This window comes from Eptesicus fuscus, chromosome 6, assembly GCF_027574615.1.
Source record: "Eptesicus fuscus isolate TK198812 chromosome 6, DD_ASM_mEF_20220401, whole genome shotgun sequence".
NCBI lineage: Eukaryota > Metazoa > Chordata > Mammalia > Chiroptera > Vespertilionidae > Eptesicus > Eptesicus fuscus.
Window position 1 is genome coordinate 28226461 of NC_072478.1, and position 16681 is coordinate 28243141.

Here is a 16681-nt window from a genome sequence, read left to right on the forward strand (position 1 = left end):
GCGCTTGGCTGGGTGCAGTGGCTTGTGTGGGATAACGCTGGCTCTATCTTCTCCTTGATTCCCTGTTAGTTTGGCTTCCGGGGCTGAGAAGATGTTTCAGGTAAGTAAATTAAGGCTGTGCTGAGCGGACAAGCTAGAGGACCCGTGTTTCTCCTAAAGGTGGTAAAGGCAGTGGCGGGGGGAGTGATAGTTGGGGGTGGGGGGTATCACCCTGTTTATGTCTGCCCAAGTTTTGAAAAAGAAAATGTGTTGGGAAACAGGTATTTGTTCCCCCATGTTCACAGCAGCATTATTCACAACAGCTTAGAGGTGGAAACACCCCATGTGTCTATGGACAGATGAACAGGTCAACAAAACGTGGTCCATCCAGAAATGGAATATTCTTCAGCCTTCAAACAGAAGGAAGTTCTGACCCATGCTGCAATGTGGATAAACCTAGAGGACATTATGATCAGTGAAATAAGCCAGACTCATTTTGGCTACTATGAAGAGAGGTAATTTTTTTTTATTGATTTCAGAGAGGAAGGAAGAGGGAGATAGAAACATCAATGATGAGAGAGAATCATTGATCACCTGCCTCCCATGCACCCCATCCTGGGGATCAAGCCCGCAACCTGGGCACGTACCCTGACTGGGAATCGAACCATGATCTCCTGGTTCATAGGTTGACGCTCAACCACTGAGCCGCGCTGGCCGGGCGAGAGGTAATTTTTAATAACTGCATCATATTCCATGAAATGAACATATCCTGATGTGCTTAAGCATTCCCCTCCTGTCAGTTAAATTGTTTTCAAAAATTATAAATCACAATGCGGCAAAATGTTCCTGAACAGTTGGGATTTTGTTTCTCGGTCGAAGGGCATGGCCAGTAGGATGAGAAGGCATTTAAAACCTCGATGTGGAAGGTACTGTTCCACGAGAGCTTTGCCAGTTTCCTTCTCATTGTAAACGAAGGAGCCCCACTCCCCACGCCCAAGTCAGGACTGCGCCTTCTCATTTTAACAAGTACTTTCCTGCACACGGGTATAAGTTTAACAGGTTTCCTTCTGTGGTGTCTATTTCCTCCACTGCTGTTCTTTCATTTTCTCATTCATTCAGCCCGTGTTTGTTGAACACCTGTTATGTGCCATGGACACTCGTGTCTTCCCCATGTCTCTCACTGAGGATGCTGAGCTATTCACTATTCAGTCAGCAACCACCACCTTCCTTGGGAGAAACCAAAGATGAACCAAAAGTTGTCACTCCATGCATTGAGGGTGCCTCCGGGCCCTGGTCCCAGGTTTGGCCCTTTAATGTCTTAGCTGAGGGGTGTCAGGACGGCTCACTTCACCTCCTTGAGACGATAAAACTGGATTAAAGCTAGCAGCACCAACCTTGCAGAGAACACAGTAATAAAATGCATTTTTAACTCTTGCTGCATAGAAAGGCTCAGCCTCAGGGACACGGCACGGTGGAGGGCAGGTATGCAGGTGAAAGCCAGCGATTAAAGTGAAAAGTCACGCAGGGAACAGTGACCCCAAAGGCCTTCCCTATCTCAGTTTCTAGAACGATGGTTGTCAAGAAAAACTCGGCAGAGGCAGCCAACATTTGGGGGGTCCCCTACAGGGGCCAGTCCTCCCATCATCACCCAGAGTGAAGCCACCCCCCTGGTAAGGAGCTTCCTGTCGGCTCTGTGGCACACGCCTCATAAATGCCAGCCAATGAAGAGACTAGTACCGAGCGAGCGAGCGAGAGAGAGAGAATGAATTTGGAGGAAAGAGACAAAGAACAGAAAAAAGCAGTCCCACAAAAGCCCTGTGTGTGTGATCCTCGGAGAGCTTAGAGAAGACACAGAAGCCAGGAACAAGGTTCAGCTTGCCTTTTGAAAAGAAACACTCAAAGAACCAGAAGGATCCCTTGGAAATTAAAAAACCTGTGAATCAAAATTAAAATGTCAACAAAGGGGTTGGATGAAAGAGTAGAATGAGAAGACAAAAAGAACAAAATGTAGACAAGAAAATTAGCTCAGCCGGAGTGGCTCCGTAGTTGAATATCAACCTATGAACCAGGAGGTCACGGTTTGATTCCCAGGCAGGGCATGTGCTGGGTTGTGGGCTTGATCCCCAGCAGGGGGTGTATAGGAGGCAGTCGATCAATGATTCTCTCTCATCACTAATGTTTCTATCTCTCTCTCCCTCTCCCTTCCTCTCTGAAATCAATAAAAAATATTAAAAAAACAAACAAAAAATTAGATCAATCCAGGAAGCCCCATATATGACAAAAGAGACTTCCACCAAGTGAGAACAGAGAAAACAAAGTGGAAGGAACCACCAATGATATCTTTTTTTTTTTTAAATATATATTTTATTGATTTTCTACAGAGAGGAAGGGAGAGGGATAGAGAGCTAGAAACATCGATCTAGGGATGAGAGAGAAACATCAATCAGCTGCCTCCGGCATACCTCCTACTGGGGATGTGCCCGAAACCAAGGTACATGCCCTTGACTGGAATCGAACCTGGGACCTTTCAGTCCGCAGGCCGACATTCTATCCACTGAGCCAAACCGGTTAGGGCCCAATGATATCTTTAAGAAAGTTACTAGGGGCCCAGACAGTGAGGCTCAGCAGTTGAGCTTCAACCCAGGAACCAAGAGGTGGCCAGTTCGATTCCCGGTCAGGGTACATGCCCAGGTTGCGGGCTTGATCCCTGGTGGAGGTGCGTGCAAGAGGCAGCCGATCGATGATGTTCCTCTCTCACTGACGTTTCTGTCTCTCTATCCCTCTCCCTTCCTCTCTCTCTAAAAATCAATAAAAACATTTTTTTTTTAAAAAAAAGTTACGAGGAGTGGAAGATATAACAGAGTCCACTGAATGTCCAGCACAACCAGTGAAAATAGACCCCAACCAGACCCACGCTGTAGACGTGCAGGATGTGGAGAATAAGGAGATTCCACAAGCTTTCAGAGAGAGGAAGAACCACACCCACAAACGCGTAAAGCGGAGGACAAGGAAGCAGACAGCTTCAGATAGCTAACTGCCCAAGACTGGAAGCTGGAAGCCATGCGGCAAGAGACATTAATCACCACCCAGAACACTGTCCTCAGCCAAACCACTGATCTCACAGGAAAGTGGAAGGAAACACTGTCTCCTGGAAATGCCCAGAGTGGGGGTGGGGGTGCACATTCTTAACACAAGGGCACAAACCAAGAAATAGGGAGACCTGGACTCAAGAAATAGATACTACATCCCAGAAATCCCTAAACCCTGCAGAAGAGAGAGGCCAGGACCACAGCTGGGCATAGCCAGCCCTGAGCAGAGAAGTTCATTCCATTGGAGCGGCTGGGGGAGAGAGAGAGGCTCAGACACACAAAACAAGGGCGGTCACTAGCTCCAGGAAACGCCCCCACTACCACACACACACCAAATCCTAGAAAATAAAAGTGTTCTTTGTGTACATTTCTCCATGTGAACAATACTTATAGATACTAACATAAGCACTAAATATTCATTTATCCAACAATTGTGATAAAACTATTGTGAAAGCCATATGCGTAAGAGAGCTAAATCTCTACCTTCAGGAGTAGGAAGTCAGAGGACAATGTCCAACTGATAAATCAAGAGATACGCCCTGGCTGGCATGGGTCAGTGGTTGGGCATCAACCTATGAACCAGGAGGTCACGGTTCAATTCCCAGTCAGGGCACGTGCCTGGGTTGCAGGCTCGATCCCCAGTGGGGGGCTTGCGGGAGGCGGCCCATCAATTATTCTTTCTCATTCATTGATGTTTCTCTCTCTCCCTCTTTCTGAAATAAATAAAAACATTTAAGAAAAAGAGATATGTAAAACATTATTTTGAAATATGGAAGCAATAACCAGAGAAACAGCCAATAGAAACGCTAATGGCAGCCCTTCGGGAGTGGGACATACATGCTTTGTTTAAAACAGTTTTATAAGCTTAGCACAGTCTTGAGTATACAGCAAAAACACTACAAACATTGCTACTATTAATTTCGATGAGAAGAAAACATACGTCCCCTTGAGGGGCTCATCGCCGCGTCAGCTAGCTTTGTATAGTTAGGAGAGCACTTGAGAGCTTACTGCATGCCATGAATATCCATACATTTAGATTAAGAAGTGCACCTACAAAATCAAATAAATTCTAAAATGTGCCTATTTATAAGAAAATAAAGACAGGGAGACTATAGGGGAACAACTACAGCCCACCACCCACTGTCTGTTTTTATGCATCCATGAGCTAAAAAGGCTTCTTAACATTTTTAAGTGGCAAAAAAAAAAAATCGCCATAATATTGCATGGCATGTGAAAAGTATTTCAAGTTCAAATTTCAGCATCCATAAATAAAGTTTTATTGGAACAGTCACACCTGTTCACATACATGTTATTAATGGAGGCTTTTGTGCTACAAAAGCAGAGTTGAGTAGTCCAGCAAGAGATCATGTGGCCCTTAACAGAGAGAGTTTGCCAACTCTTGAGTTAGAGGATGAGGGTTGGGGGCAGAGGGTGGAGAGGATCAAGGAGGAATCCTGAAGAGGGACATAGGGAAAAGTCCTCCGACAGACGTGTCTTGCCTTGTGGCACCGTATGGATCCTCTGCTCTTCTTCCTGGGTCTTTATTCTTTCATGTGATTCTATTCATTTGTTCTCTGAGGGCCTACTGTGTGCCAGGCTCCAGAGATAAATGATTGCACAGGCCAGAGCTGTCCCTGCCCTCACGGAGCATATGTTCTGTCAAGGCGAGTGAGGCGAGGCAGGAGGGCTATGGACAAGAAAAAGTGAGACAGGGTGATGGGCAGTGGTTTGGTCTTGAATGATGGGTGGTCACTGTGAGTGCCTTGGGAAGCCAGGAAGTGACCTGGATCCAGTGCCCACAGCGTGAACCTGCATGTGTGGCAGGGAAATGATGTGCCTGGCTCCACCTGCAGCACAAGGGAGACTGGGTGAGGGATGTGGGGGCAGAGCAGACACCTCCCCCATCAAAGGTAGATCACCTCTGGCACCCCAAAGCAGGTTTCCAAAGCAGGAGGGGCTCTTTGTTCCGCAAGTCGAGAATGATCCCGCCGACCACGGGTCTGGGTGCAAAGCAAGCGATACAGCACTTTTCCTCGAAAGAGCAGATTCCTCCGCTGAATCCCTGAGTCCCCTGGCAGGGAGGGGGAAGCTAAATTTAAAGATGAGGTAATTGGGACAGTCTGATCTGGCCTCAAGCTCCAGCTGAGGATCTGCAGGGGCCACACCACCAGCTCAGCCGTCCCCACATCTGGCTGCAGCTGCCCTGCCGTGCCTGCCCTCCAAATCCAGAAAGCATAATTATGGACACATTCTCTTTGGGGTCTACCATGTGCCCCACGCTTGCGGTACACCAGTGTGTGAGCCCTGGGCCGGACAGGCCTGGGTTCAAAGCCCCGTCTACCACTTCCTGTGACCTAAGGTCAAGCTCAGCACTCGGTCAGCGTCAGCTTTCCCATCGCACGAGACTGCTCGCCTCACAGGTGACAGGCACTGCTCATCCTCTCCCCTCCCCCATACTCATCAGCTTAAAAAATACGTCCTGAGCACCTACTGTGTGCCAGGTACTGAAGTCACAGCAGTGAGCGATACCGTCCAAAGTCCCTGCACTGGGGAGCTGATGTTCTAGAAAGGATGCAGTCAGTAAACAAGATAAACAAGAAAGATATATGGTCTCTCAGACCATGGTAGCTCTACGGACCACAGGAGAGGAGATGGGAGGTGTCGGCGGTTGAGATATTCTGTAGAGCTGCTGGTCCCGTTTTCAGTGTTAGCCATTCATTTGATTGCAAGTGGCAGAAATGCTCTCCTGACCAACCAAAAAGCAAACACTTGCTTCCTACCCGAGGCACAGAATGAGCTCCAGATGTGGCTGAATCCAGGGATTTGAATTCTTCCTGTGAGGTGCTGTCTTTCTCTGTCTCTAGGATCTGCTTCCTCCAGGCTGGCTCCTTCTCAGGCAGGCTGATGGGCTCCGTCACCAGGCCAGGTCCATCCCATCACACAGTGAGAGGAGACAGCTAGGGCCTCCAGCGAGGAGTCCTTTCAGGCATAGAAGTGAGGTCTTACTCTGAGAAAGGGGTGGGGGGCGGGGAGTCTGAAAAGGCTTCATAAAAATGGTGCCCATTGAGATGAGCATGGAAGGATGAGGTGGAGGTGCCAGCTGGGTGGGGGAAGTGCATTCCAGGCAGAGGACAGCAGTGCAAAAGTATGCAAATTCCTGTAGTTTCCAGACTGTTGGGTGTTTGGTGGGAGCAGAAACAGACAAGTCCGGAGAGGTAGCCGGAGGCAAACATGCAGAGCCCTGAATGCCAGACTGTTTCCGGCTGTGTCCCGCAGGCAGCAGAAGCTGTGGAAGAATTTAAAGCAGGGGAGGGCCACAGTCACTTTTTCCTCCCTTGGTGGTAAAATGGAAGGTGAATGGTGGCAAGGAGAAAACCTAGAGGCAGCCGGAAGGCCAGGGAGGAGCTGCTGTATCACCAGCCAGCCCCAGATGGGTGGCCTGGGGAAGGTCAAAGAATTTCTGGAACCGAGTTGGACAGGACTAAAATATGGAGGGTGAAGAGCCTGGGACGGGGAAATTCTGGGGTCTGATCCGATGATGTGGCTACCAGCTGGCTTCAGGCAGGTATAAGGGAGGAGAGAGTCCCCCAGCTCTTGGCAGCAGGCAGGAGACACTGGCATTGCCATGTCTGGGAATTAGAAGACCCATCGTCTTTGGAATTCAATGTGGCCAATTCTTGGATGCCTCCAGGGATGGGAGGCTCACCCCTTCAGTAGTTCTGACCTAAATAAACTATGGACTCAAATTTATACCCTTAGGGTTAGGCACAGCCCCGTGCGCCCCTGTCCACACCTTGGGGGGCCCCCTGTACCCTGGGCCAGCCCTAGGAGATTCGAGCACCTGACACTGTCTCCTTAAGTCTATCCTTCCCCTGTCTCAACACTTTTGCTTCCTCTGACCATGGGACAAGGACCCCTGAGGGTCCTGGGGAGGATGTAGGTGTTACTCAGACACTAAGTTTCCACTCACAGAGGGCGGGAGGCAGCCGGCTCAGATACTCTTCCTGCCTCTCTCACTGTGTCAAGGAGAAAGTCTCCACGGGGTGCCAGGGCATCTTAACATCTTGGATGCTGTCCTTGCTGAGCAAAGAGAAGGCAGGCCTCCACCGTGGGGCCTGGGGCCGCAGCAGCAGTCTCTGGTGAGAATCGAATGATGCTGTCGTTTTCTGCTTTGGCTATTTTGATGTTGCATTTCTATTTCTGGCAAGTGATGATGGTTTGCCTTATATGGCGGGCCTTCATCACCTGACAGAATGCCAGCTGCAGGATCCCAGCCCTATGCTGGTGGCTGGGAGGCAGGGCTGGGGGCGGAGCCTGGGACTATCCCGCAGCCGGATCTGTGGAGCAGGACTGTTCTCAGTCTGCTTAGCAGGACTGTTCTCAGAGGCTCCTCTGAGCAAACACTACCCCAAGAATAAATTACACCACCAGGCAGGAACGGTCCTCTCCCCCCTCTCCTCCTGCCCACTTCCCTCGCTGAGGATAACCCTGTTGCCAGTTGAGGGTCCCCCTTCTGGAACTTCCCTCTCCTGTTTGACATAAATGGGATCGTGCGGTTTGCACTGTCACATCCTGGTGGTGGTGGTTTTCAACAACGGTAGATTTTAGCACCTTAGTAGTTTCCTAGTTTTTTGTGCATAATATTCCAGAACGTGGATGTTCTGTGATGCTCAGCAGTGGTCCACTATTCCCAGAAATCCCACGATGCCTGGGAGGCATGGCCACCAAGCCTTTTGGAGTAACAAGGTTAAGTAGGGACCCAGGTTAGGTGGGTACCTTGGTTCATCGCTCTCCCAAGGTTAGCTTCTTCCAGGTGGGCTCCTGCATTAGAAGGAGCGGTGAGGGAGCCCACAGAGCCATGGTCGGGGCCAGGCCCAGAGCATGGTCGTCCAGGGCTCGTCCAGCTGTCCTGTGAAGGGAGGTCAGTGCTGCCTGGCCCGACGGAGGAAGAAGTGGAGGCGCGGACAGGGGCAGCCCTGCCTCCTGCACAGCTGGGTCGGCCCCTGTCAGGCCCCACCGTTATTCTCCAGAGGAGGCTGCTCCACCCGAGGCCTCAGCGCCACAGGGCATTTTTCCCTCTGGCTCCAATTTCCCTTACTGATGAGGACGATGGTGAGATAGCGGTGGGCGTCTGTGGAGCGCTTCCTCTGCACCAGGCACCAGCAGCCCCTCACGACGACAGGTAATTGATTAATTAAAGGGGCCTCCGTGGGCAGAAGAGGTGACTGAGGGCGTTGGAACCGCGGAGTTGCTTACCTCCCCGACGCGCAGCTCACTCACTCTCCCCCTTCCGCGGCGCGCGCGCTGCGGCACCTGCTCCGAGCTCCAAGGCCTTTGCCTTCCGGCATGGGGCGGGGCGTTGGGGGGGGCGGGGGAGAGAGGTGCGCGCCCCGCGGCTTCGGGCCAGGAAGCGGTGTGGAGCGGGTGACCGCCTCCGGTCCCCGCCCGGGCCTGCGGGAGGGGCCGCCGGCGGCGCGCAGAGCAGCTCGTAGAACGACCGGCGCTAGGACCCGCGGGGCCTCCCAGGCCGCAGCCTCCCGTCCCCCAACCCCAGCCCACCTCACCCCGCCCAAAATGAGGAAACGGAGGAACTTGCTCCAAGTTGTGCTGCCGGGGCCGCCTCGGGGTGCGCAGCCAGTGCGCCGGGGTCTTCCTGGGGGCGGGGGCGGGGCCGGGGCGCGGCCCGGAGACTCCCTCTGAGCAGGTGAGCCGGCGGCGGCGGGGATGTGGGGTGAGACCGCGGGGGTATTGAGGAGGGCTCCCGGGAGACCTGGGCGTGCACCCGAGGGACCGGTGTGCGCACTCGTGTGCGCGTCCGGGGCGCGCGGCGGGTCGCGGCTGGTGCCGCGGTGGTTCGCGGCGACCAGGGGCGGGTGGGGGGTGTTTTCCTGGGTGTAGGGTGTGCGCGGCTGTGAGCCCCTGGTGTGTGTATCCGCGCGTCCACGTGGAGGGATGTGCGCGTGTGACTGAGATGCGTGTGCACGGCCTTGCGTGTAGCTCTGTCCGGGTGGCCCAGCGTATGGCGCCCAGGTGTTCAAGTGTGTGTGTTTGGGGTGGGGGTGGGGGGGAGGGAGACACAGATACGTTTCCAGATGTCTGAGCACCTGTGTGTGTGTACACATTTGTAGACGCGTGTGTACACCTGTCTCTAGGGGGGGACGTGCCCTTGCTTGCATACCTGCGGGTCTGTGGGTACCTGTGTCCACCTGTGTCCAAGCCCCGTGTGTTTCTCTGTGTGCTGTGTGTACATGGATCAGTGTGTGTGTGAGTACATGTAGGGCTGCGTATTTGTGGGGTTGCACACTGGAGGAGCAGAGACTTACCCTGGAACCCGCCCCACGGGCCCAGCCACCTGCGGTGGGGTCGGTGGGGGAGGTAGGGGTGGGAAAATCCCCACCCAAGCAGCAGTGAGGGACTTGGGGTGGGGTGGGGGGATTAGAGAGGTTCAGCTGGCCAGCCCGATGAGCTCAGCAGGGCTGCACTGTCCCACTGTAGGGTCAGAGTTTCTTGGCAATGACCTTGAATCATTCCGTATTTCCCTGCCCTGCTCTTCCAGAAAAGAGGAAGAACCAGGCGCGATGAGGTGGCACCACGCTCCCCAGGCGCTGTGTGGGCTGCGGGGGCCTGAACCAGGCGTGTCCCTCCTCCCCAGCCTGTGGCCCCTTGCTCTGTGCCCATGTTGGTCCTCAGTTTCCTTTTTGGAACAATGGTAGTGCTAGGTGTCCCGATTTCTTCACTGATGTTTAAGGGCTTTGACTCAGCTAAGGAACGCCCCTCGGTAAAGACCACCTTCCCAAAGGGGCTGGGAGAACCAGTGTTTGTAACTCCCCCACCCCCATGCCGCTGGCTGTTGCCTCCACCTGGCCTGGCTGGCAGTGGCAGTGATGGCCCTCGAGCCCCAGCCTGGCTTGAATCTGCTCTCCAACTGGTCTTTGCCCCTCTCCAGGTGAGCCCTGGCTTTCTCCAGGCCTGGCACTCCGGCCCATCTCAGCCAGGATGCCCACAGTGAGTACCCCCAACCTGGATGCCTGTATCCCTGGCCCTTGCTCAGCTCAGTCCGTGTCCACAGGCCCTCAGCTCCATGGGGAGGGAGGATGTACTCTGACCCACGCCCCCTTTAGCTCATGTCTTCCGGCTTTTCTGCCTTTTGGTGTTGCATTTCCTTCACCTTCCTGACCTGTCCTGGGTGCCCTCTGTTTGTGACTAATGTATCTCTGCTGGCTGCTCCCTTGTCTTATCTCCTCTTCTCCCTCTCTCTCCTGTCTCAGTCCAATCTTTCTCTCCCTGGGGCATCCCCTTCATGTCACCTTTGACCTCTTCCCTATGCCTCCCACCCAGAGACGCTGGGCCCCAGGCACCCAATGCATCACCAAGTGTGAGCACACGCGCCCAAAGCCTGGAGAGCTGGCCTTCCACAAGGGCGACATGGTCACCATCCTGGAGGCTTGTGAGGTGAGCTGTGGCCGGAGGGCCTGGGGATGGGACTCAGTCAGGAACCACCACCCCACTCCTGCCCCCAGACCGACCCCTGTCTCCCTCCCTGGCAGAGCAAGAGCTGGTACCGAGCCAAGCACCACGCCAGCGGGCAGGAGGGGCTGCTGGCGGCGGGTGCGCTGCGGGAGCGCGAGGCCCTCTCAGCGGATCCCAAGCTCAGCCTCATGCCGTGAGTGGTGGGGTTGGCCCAGGGATGAGAGATCCGGAGGCCCCGCCAGCCCGGCCCAACCCGCCCTCCTGCCACTGCAGGTGGTTCCACGGGAAGATCTCGGGCCAGGAGGCGGTGCAGCTGCTGCAGCCGCCGGAGGATGGGCTGTTCCTGGTGCGAGAGTCGGTGCGGCATCCCGGGGACTACGTGCTGTGCGTGAGCTTCCACCGCGAAGTCATCCACTACCGCGTTCTGCACCGTGATGGCCACCTGACCATAGACGAGGCCACCTGCTTTTGCAACCTCATGGATATGGTGGAGGTGCAGCTCCCACAGGAGTCGCGTGTCCCCCAGTGTCAAGGAGGGGCCCAGGCCCTGCCCCATCCCAGCAGCTGGATGGACATGGGGACCCCCAGAGCCACATGCTCCCCAATGCAAGAAGGAGCTGGTCCTCATGGACCACCAACCATATAGGTGGTCTGAGCTCTCTGGGTTCCACTTCCAGGGACTGGGTGGCTCCTCCGGGGACCTCTAGGAACCTCCACGTTGACACCAATCTAGAGACACCCCTGCCATCCTCCCCTTCCCTCCCCCCCCCCCCCGCCCCAGCTTGCAGCTTTCCTATTCCCATGGGAACCAGCCCAACACATGGTGTGGGAACCAAACCCCTCTCCTCATCGGCTCATGCCCACCCTATCCAGAGCCCACCCCCGGAAGGGAACAGGATGAGGGATGCCCCGCACCCTGGGGTTGGACTCACAACCACCTCTGCCCCACCCCACCCTGCAGCATTACAGCAAGGACAAGGGGGCCATCTGCACGAAACTCGTGAAACCCAAGAGGAAGCAGGGGGCTAAATCGGCGGAGGAAGAGCTGGCCAAGGGTAGGGGCCTGCGCCCGCTCTGCCCATGTTCGCCCTGCCCCAGATTGAGTGGGTTTCCACATCCGCCGCTTCTCCCATGTCCCCATCTTCTGCCCTGTCACTTGAGCCAGAAACCTGGCCCAAACCTCCACCCACCCACCCTCCCACATTCCCTTCATGCCCCCTCCTGGCCTCTCAGACCCTCCCATCAGACCACCTCCTTCCAGGGGGGCAGTCCCCCTTCTTCCTGACCCCGGCCCCTCTGGTCCCAAAGGCAACTTTCTACCTGCAAGCCCACCCACATCGCTCCCCTGCTTACAGGAGGGAGGCCCTGCGGCTCCACCGCCTTCCAGAACCTCCCCTTGTGGCTGAGCCCTCTTTCCTACTTCATCTACAGGGCCCCTCCTCCATTCCCCAGTCCTCTTGGTTGTGACTCATTTCCTCTCATGCCTCCGTGCTGTTGTGCATTCTGTTCCCTTCAGCTGAAATGCTTTTCCAGCTTCTGTGTAGTGAGATCATCAGTACTCAAGTCCCAAAGCAAAGGCCCCCAACTATAGGCGCCCCTACAGTTTTGTGAACCTCATGATCATGACTGTCTCCTTGGAAGCATGTATTTCTCCTGGGGAAGTCTGGACGTCGTGGGGATGGCGCCCGGGTGGAGGCTGGTGTCGCCACGCCTGATCCTGCCTAAGGGCTCCCGGTTTGGAGGGGAGGAGGCTGCGTTAGAGGAGAGAGAAGACTGGCCTGCCTGCTGCCTGAGACAAGCGGTCAGGGAGGCCAGAGCGCAGCTTATGACTTAGAGCACAGGAATCTCTCTAAGGTTCCAGAAGCTTCACTGTTCTCCACGTCGATTGTATTTTGCTCTGTGTGTCCCTGGGAGGCCAGAGGTAAAGGACTGTAAAGGGAGGAGCCCTTGCGGTATTTAAAGGGACACAGCCTCCAGGTAGAAGAGACGGGCAGCCCTGAAGGGTAGGCTCTGTTGCCTTTGACCACATAACTGGTATCAGGAGTGGGGTGTGTCAGCCATGCCCTTTGGACCATTACTGGGAATAGCAGCCACCCAAATGTGTGAGACACCCTCCAGCACCCAGCTGTGGGAGACACCATCTGGTCCCTCCAGGTGGCGCCCCTGATGGGAGGGGCTGGGGAGGCCTGTTGCCTCTCTGACCAGGTCTTTGCCCCACAGCTGGCTGGTTATTGGACCTGCAGTATTTGACCCTGGGAGCGCAAATCGGAGAGGGGGAGTTTGGAGGTGAGTAGGCAGCGTCGCCTGGTGAGCTGAAGGAAGTTGGGGGGTTCAAGTTTTTGGAGTCACAGAGATGAATTCACATCCATATTTAATACCTACTTCAGGGGTCCTCAAACTTTTTAAACAGGGGCCAGTTCACTGTCCCTCAGACCGTTGGAGGGCCGGACTATAGTTTAAAAAAAACTATGAACAAATTCCTATGCACACTGCACATATCTTATTTTGAAGTAAAAAAAACAAAACGGCAAAAACACCCGCATGTGGCCCGAGGGCCGTAGTTGGAGGACGCCTGACCTACTTGCTGCGCAACTGAAGGCAAATCACTCCCCTCTCTGAGTCTCGGTTTCCTCCTCTGTGAAAGGGCGTTGACAGCGGCTGTTGTGAAGAGTAAATAAACTCAGGCAGACGCCCAGGGAACGAGAGTCCCTCACACCTGCAGCCTCTCGCACATGCTGGTCCCTGTGCTTGGAATGCCATTCCCTGAAATGATTATTCTGGAAGACTCTAGGGCAGTGGTTCTCAACCTTTCTAATGCCGCGACCCTTTAATACAGTTCCTCATGTTGTGGTGACCCCCGACCATAAAATTATTTTCGTTGCTACTTCATAACTGTAATTTTGCTACTGTTAATGAATCGTAATGTAAATATCTGTGTTTTCCGATGGTCTTAGGCCCCACAGGTCACGATCCACAGGTTGAGAACTGCTGCTGTAGAGCCTAAGACAATCGGAAAACACAGATATTTACATTACGATTCATTAACAGTAGCAAAATTACAGTTATGAAGTAGCAACGAAAATAATTTTATGGTCGGGGGTCACCACAACATGAGGAACTGTATTAAAGGGTCGCGGCATTAGAAACGTTGAGAACCACTGCTCTAGAGCTTAGATCAGGGACCCATGGACTTTCTCTGTAAAGGGCCGAAGTGCATATATTTTTGGCTTTGCAGGCCAGACAGTCTGTCACATCTGCTCAGCTCTGCATTTGTAGCAGGAAAGCAGCCCCAGATGATAGGTAAACCAACAGGAGTGGCTGTGTGCCAATAAAACTTTATTTGTAGACACTGAATTTTTTCCCCTATAATTTTCATGTGTCATGGAATAACATTCTTTTGATTTTTTTGAACTATTTAAGAATATAAAAACAAACAAAGAAGAATATAAAAACCATTCTGAGCTCATGGGTCTTGCAAAAACACGATGGAACTGGATTTGGCCCTAGGGACAGAGTTTGCAGACCCCTAGATCCTCTTTGATCAGGGGTTTAGGGTTCAGAGCTGGTACGGCCAAGGGGGTTTCCAGGCCTGGGACCTGAGGCTGTGTTGGTGTACATGGGGGTCAATGTGAGTGGGTATGTCCCTTTGTCTGTCTCCATCTCTGTCGGGTCCTGGTCTCCATCCCACCCCGCAGCCGTCCTGCAGGGCGAGTACCTGGGCCAGAAGGTGGCCGTGAAGAACATCAAGTGCGATGTGACAGCCCAGGCCTTCCTGGATGAGACAGCAGTCATGACGTGAGTCCCCGGTGGGGGTTAGGCACCCTGGGGGTGGGGGTTCTAGCCGTGCCTTCACCCCCTCTCCTGTCTCCCCACAGGAAGATGCAGCATAAGAACCTGGTCCGTCTGCTGGGTGTGATCCTGCACCAGGGACTCTACATCGTCATGGAGCACGTGAGCAAGGTACGGTGGGGTGAGATGCAGGTGGGGGTGCAGGTGGGACTTGGAGAGGCAGCCAAGAAGCCTCGAACCCGAGCCCCGTGTCTTCCTTCCCGCCCCGCCAGGGCAACCTGGTGAACTTTCTACGAACTCGGGGCCGGGCCCTTGTGAACACCCCTCAGCTCCTGCAGTTTTCCCTGTGAGTGGGGCCCCCGGTGGGTGGGAAAGGGGCTTTCCAAGGTCAAGGAGAAACGCAGGAAGGAGCCTGGCCTTGGGAGTCTTTGACCTGGAGCCCCTGTGCCCCTCTCCTCCCCAGGCACGTGGCCGAGGGCATGGAGTACCTGGAGAGCAAGAAGCTGGTGCATCGAGACCTTGCTGCCCGCAACATCCTCATTTCTGAGGACCTGGTGGCCAAGGTCAGCGACTTCGGCCTGGCCAAGGCCGAGCGGAAGGGGCTGGACTCCAGCCGACTGCCCGTCAAGTGGACAGCGCCTGAGGCACTCAAACACGGGGTGAGCGCCCCTCTGTCCCCAGGGACCTTGGAGCCCCAGCTCCACAGCGTGACCCTGGGCACGTGTCTTGGCCTCCCTGAACCTCCAAGGGAAATGACTCTGCCCCCCAGTGAGTCCTTGGTCCATCGTTGTCCTTTTTAGTTTCCATCTGGTCTCTCCTGTGTGTGACCCTATCTGGGCCTGTCTCCCCACTTCTGGGCTCAGGGCTGAGGGCAAAAAGAACCAGCCTCCTCCCTGCACTACATCTGGGCTGCTCTTGGTCAAAGGGGCAAGGACTCAGGGAATGGAGTCTGTTAGGAAGAGACCAGAGAGTGCGGGTCAACCCAGGGGGACTTCCTGGAAGAATCAGGGACTGGAGCTGAAACCTTGAAGGGTCCCTCCTCACCCTGGTCTTGGGCCCCACAGAAATTCTCCAGCAAGTCCGATGTCTGGAGTTTCGGGGTGCTGCTATGGGAGGTCTTCTCATATGGCCGGGCTCCATACCCCAAGATGGTGAGCATGGCCTGGGTAGGGGAGGCACTGGGCTCCATGTGGGTCTGGGGCCATAGCCCCGAACCCCAGCCCACACGGGTGTGCCCTCTGCCCACAGTCGCTGAAGGAGGTGACAGAGGCTGTGGAGAAGGGGTACCGCATGGAGCCCCCTGAGGGCTGCCCGGGCCCTGTCCACACCCTCATGAACAGCTGCTGGGAGGCAGAGCCTGCCCGCCGGCCAACCTTTCGAAAACTGGCGGAGAAGCTGGCCCGGGAGCTGCGCAGCGCGGGCGCGACTGGCCACGTTGAAGGACAGGATGCTGATGGCTCCACCTTGCCCCGCAGCCAAGAGCCTTGACCCTGCCTGGTGGGGCCATGGGCCCCAGAGGACAGAGAGTGGGGGGCTCAGGGTGGGGACACAGGCCTGGCCTAAGGAGGCTTGGGCCAGCAAGCTGCCCACCTGGCTCACAGCACAGAAGCAGGCCCTTGTGGGGCTTGGGGCAGCCCCTGCATACCACAGACCCAGGGAGAAGGATTGGTGCCTCGATAAAGACTGGTTCCAAGAACTGTGGGCCTCCGAGTCTCTCTCTGCGATCCCCAACGTCTTCTCGGCCCAGGGGGTCACACTGCCCCACCACTCAGCTCGGGACAGTCCACCTGCCAGTCGCCTGCCCACTGGGGGGTCTGCCCAGCTGACCCACTGGCAGCCACTGCAGGGACACAGACCCCTGGCATGGAGCCAGGAGACTCTCCAGGCCAGAGATGGCAGCCTCCCCGTGGACCCACCTGCCATCACCCACAGGTCCCCACGATGGCCCATCTGTGGTGCCGTATTCAGCCGTCAGGGTCTCGGGCTCCAAGGGTCAGGGAGACTTGCCCCTCGGAGCAGGTGTATGGGAGCCCAGGTCGGTCTGCCACTGCAGCGGTGTCCCGCCTGGGGATGCCCCGGTGTGACCACCACATCCTCCAGCTGTCACAACCCGACAGTCTGACCCGGTGACCTGGAGACTCAAGAAAACCCAGCGGAGCAGCCTGTCCAGAGCCCTGCCCTCTTGTCCCCTCTGGTGAGGGGTGCTGGGCTCTGGGCTTGCGCCCCAGGTTCATATCTTGACTTACCCCTTAGCTGTGTGGCCCCAGCAGGCCAACTGGGGGAGGGGGGGGCGTTGGTCCCTTACCTGGGCCCCACCTATGATCAGGCATCTTGCGGGGGGGGGCGGGAGGGCA

General features: G+C 55.1%; 1 protein-coding gene across 2 annotated transcripts; it reads left to right on the top strand.

Annotated features, from left to right (window-relative positions):
* Positions 1-8484: 8484 nt before the first annotated feature.
* On the top strand, positions 8485-16014 carry MATK (megakaryocyte-associated tyrosine kinase). 2 transcript variants are annotated; one of them, XM_008150624.3, is made up of 13 exons: positions 8485-8772; positions 10015-10073; positions 10407-10520; positions 10616-10731; positions 10812-11031; positions 11500-11593; positions 12759-12824; positions 14234-14333; positions 14414-14498; positions 14600-14673; positions 14791-14986; positions 15392-15478; positions 15576-16014. In XM_008150624.3, exons 2-13 carry the CDS (start codon positions 10065-10067, stop codon positions 15813-15815), a joined length of 1401 nt encoding a protein of 466 aa, XP_008148846.1. In that variant the 5' UTR covers positions 8485-8772; positions 10015-10064; the 3' UTR covers positions 15816-16014. The 2 variants fall into 2 exon arrangements, with proteins under 2 accessions (XP_008148846.1, XP_054572893.1); XM_054716918.1 differs by lacking the exon at positions 15392-15478.
* The last annotated feature ends 667 nt before the right edge of the window (positions 16015-16681 follow it).

What these genes read in the sequence shown, in the direction of transcription:
- MATK (XM_008150624.3), top strand. An exon ending in CAGCTCCTGCAGTTTTCCCT is followed by an intron (nt 14,674 to 14,790) that starts GTGAGTGGGGCC and finishes TCTCCTCCCCAG; the next exon opens with GCACGTGGCCGAGGGCATGG. An exon ending in GGGCTCCATACCCCAAGATG is followed by an intron (nt 15,479 to 15,575) that starts GTGAGCATGGCC and finishes CTCTGCCCACAG; the next exon opens with TCGCTGAAGGAGGTGACAGA.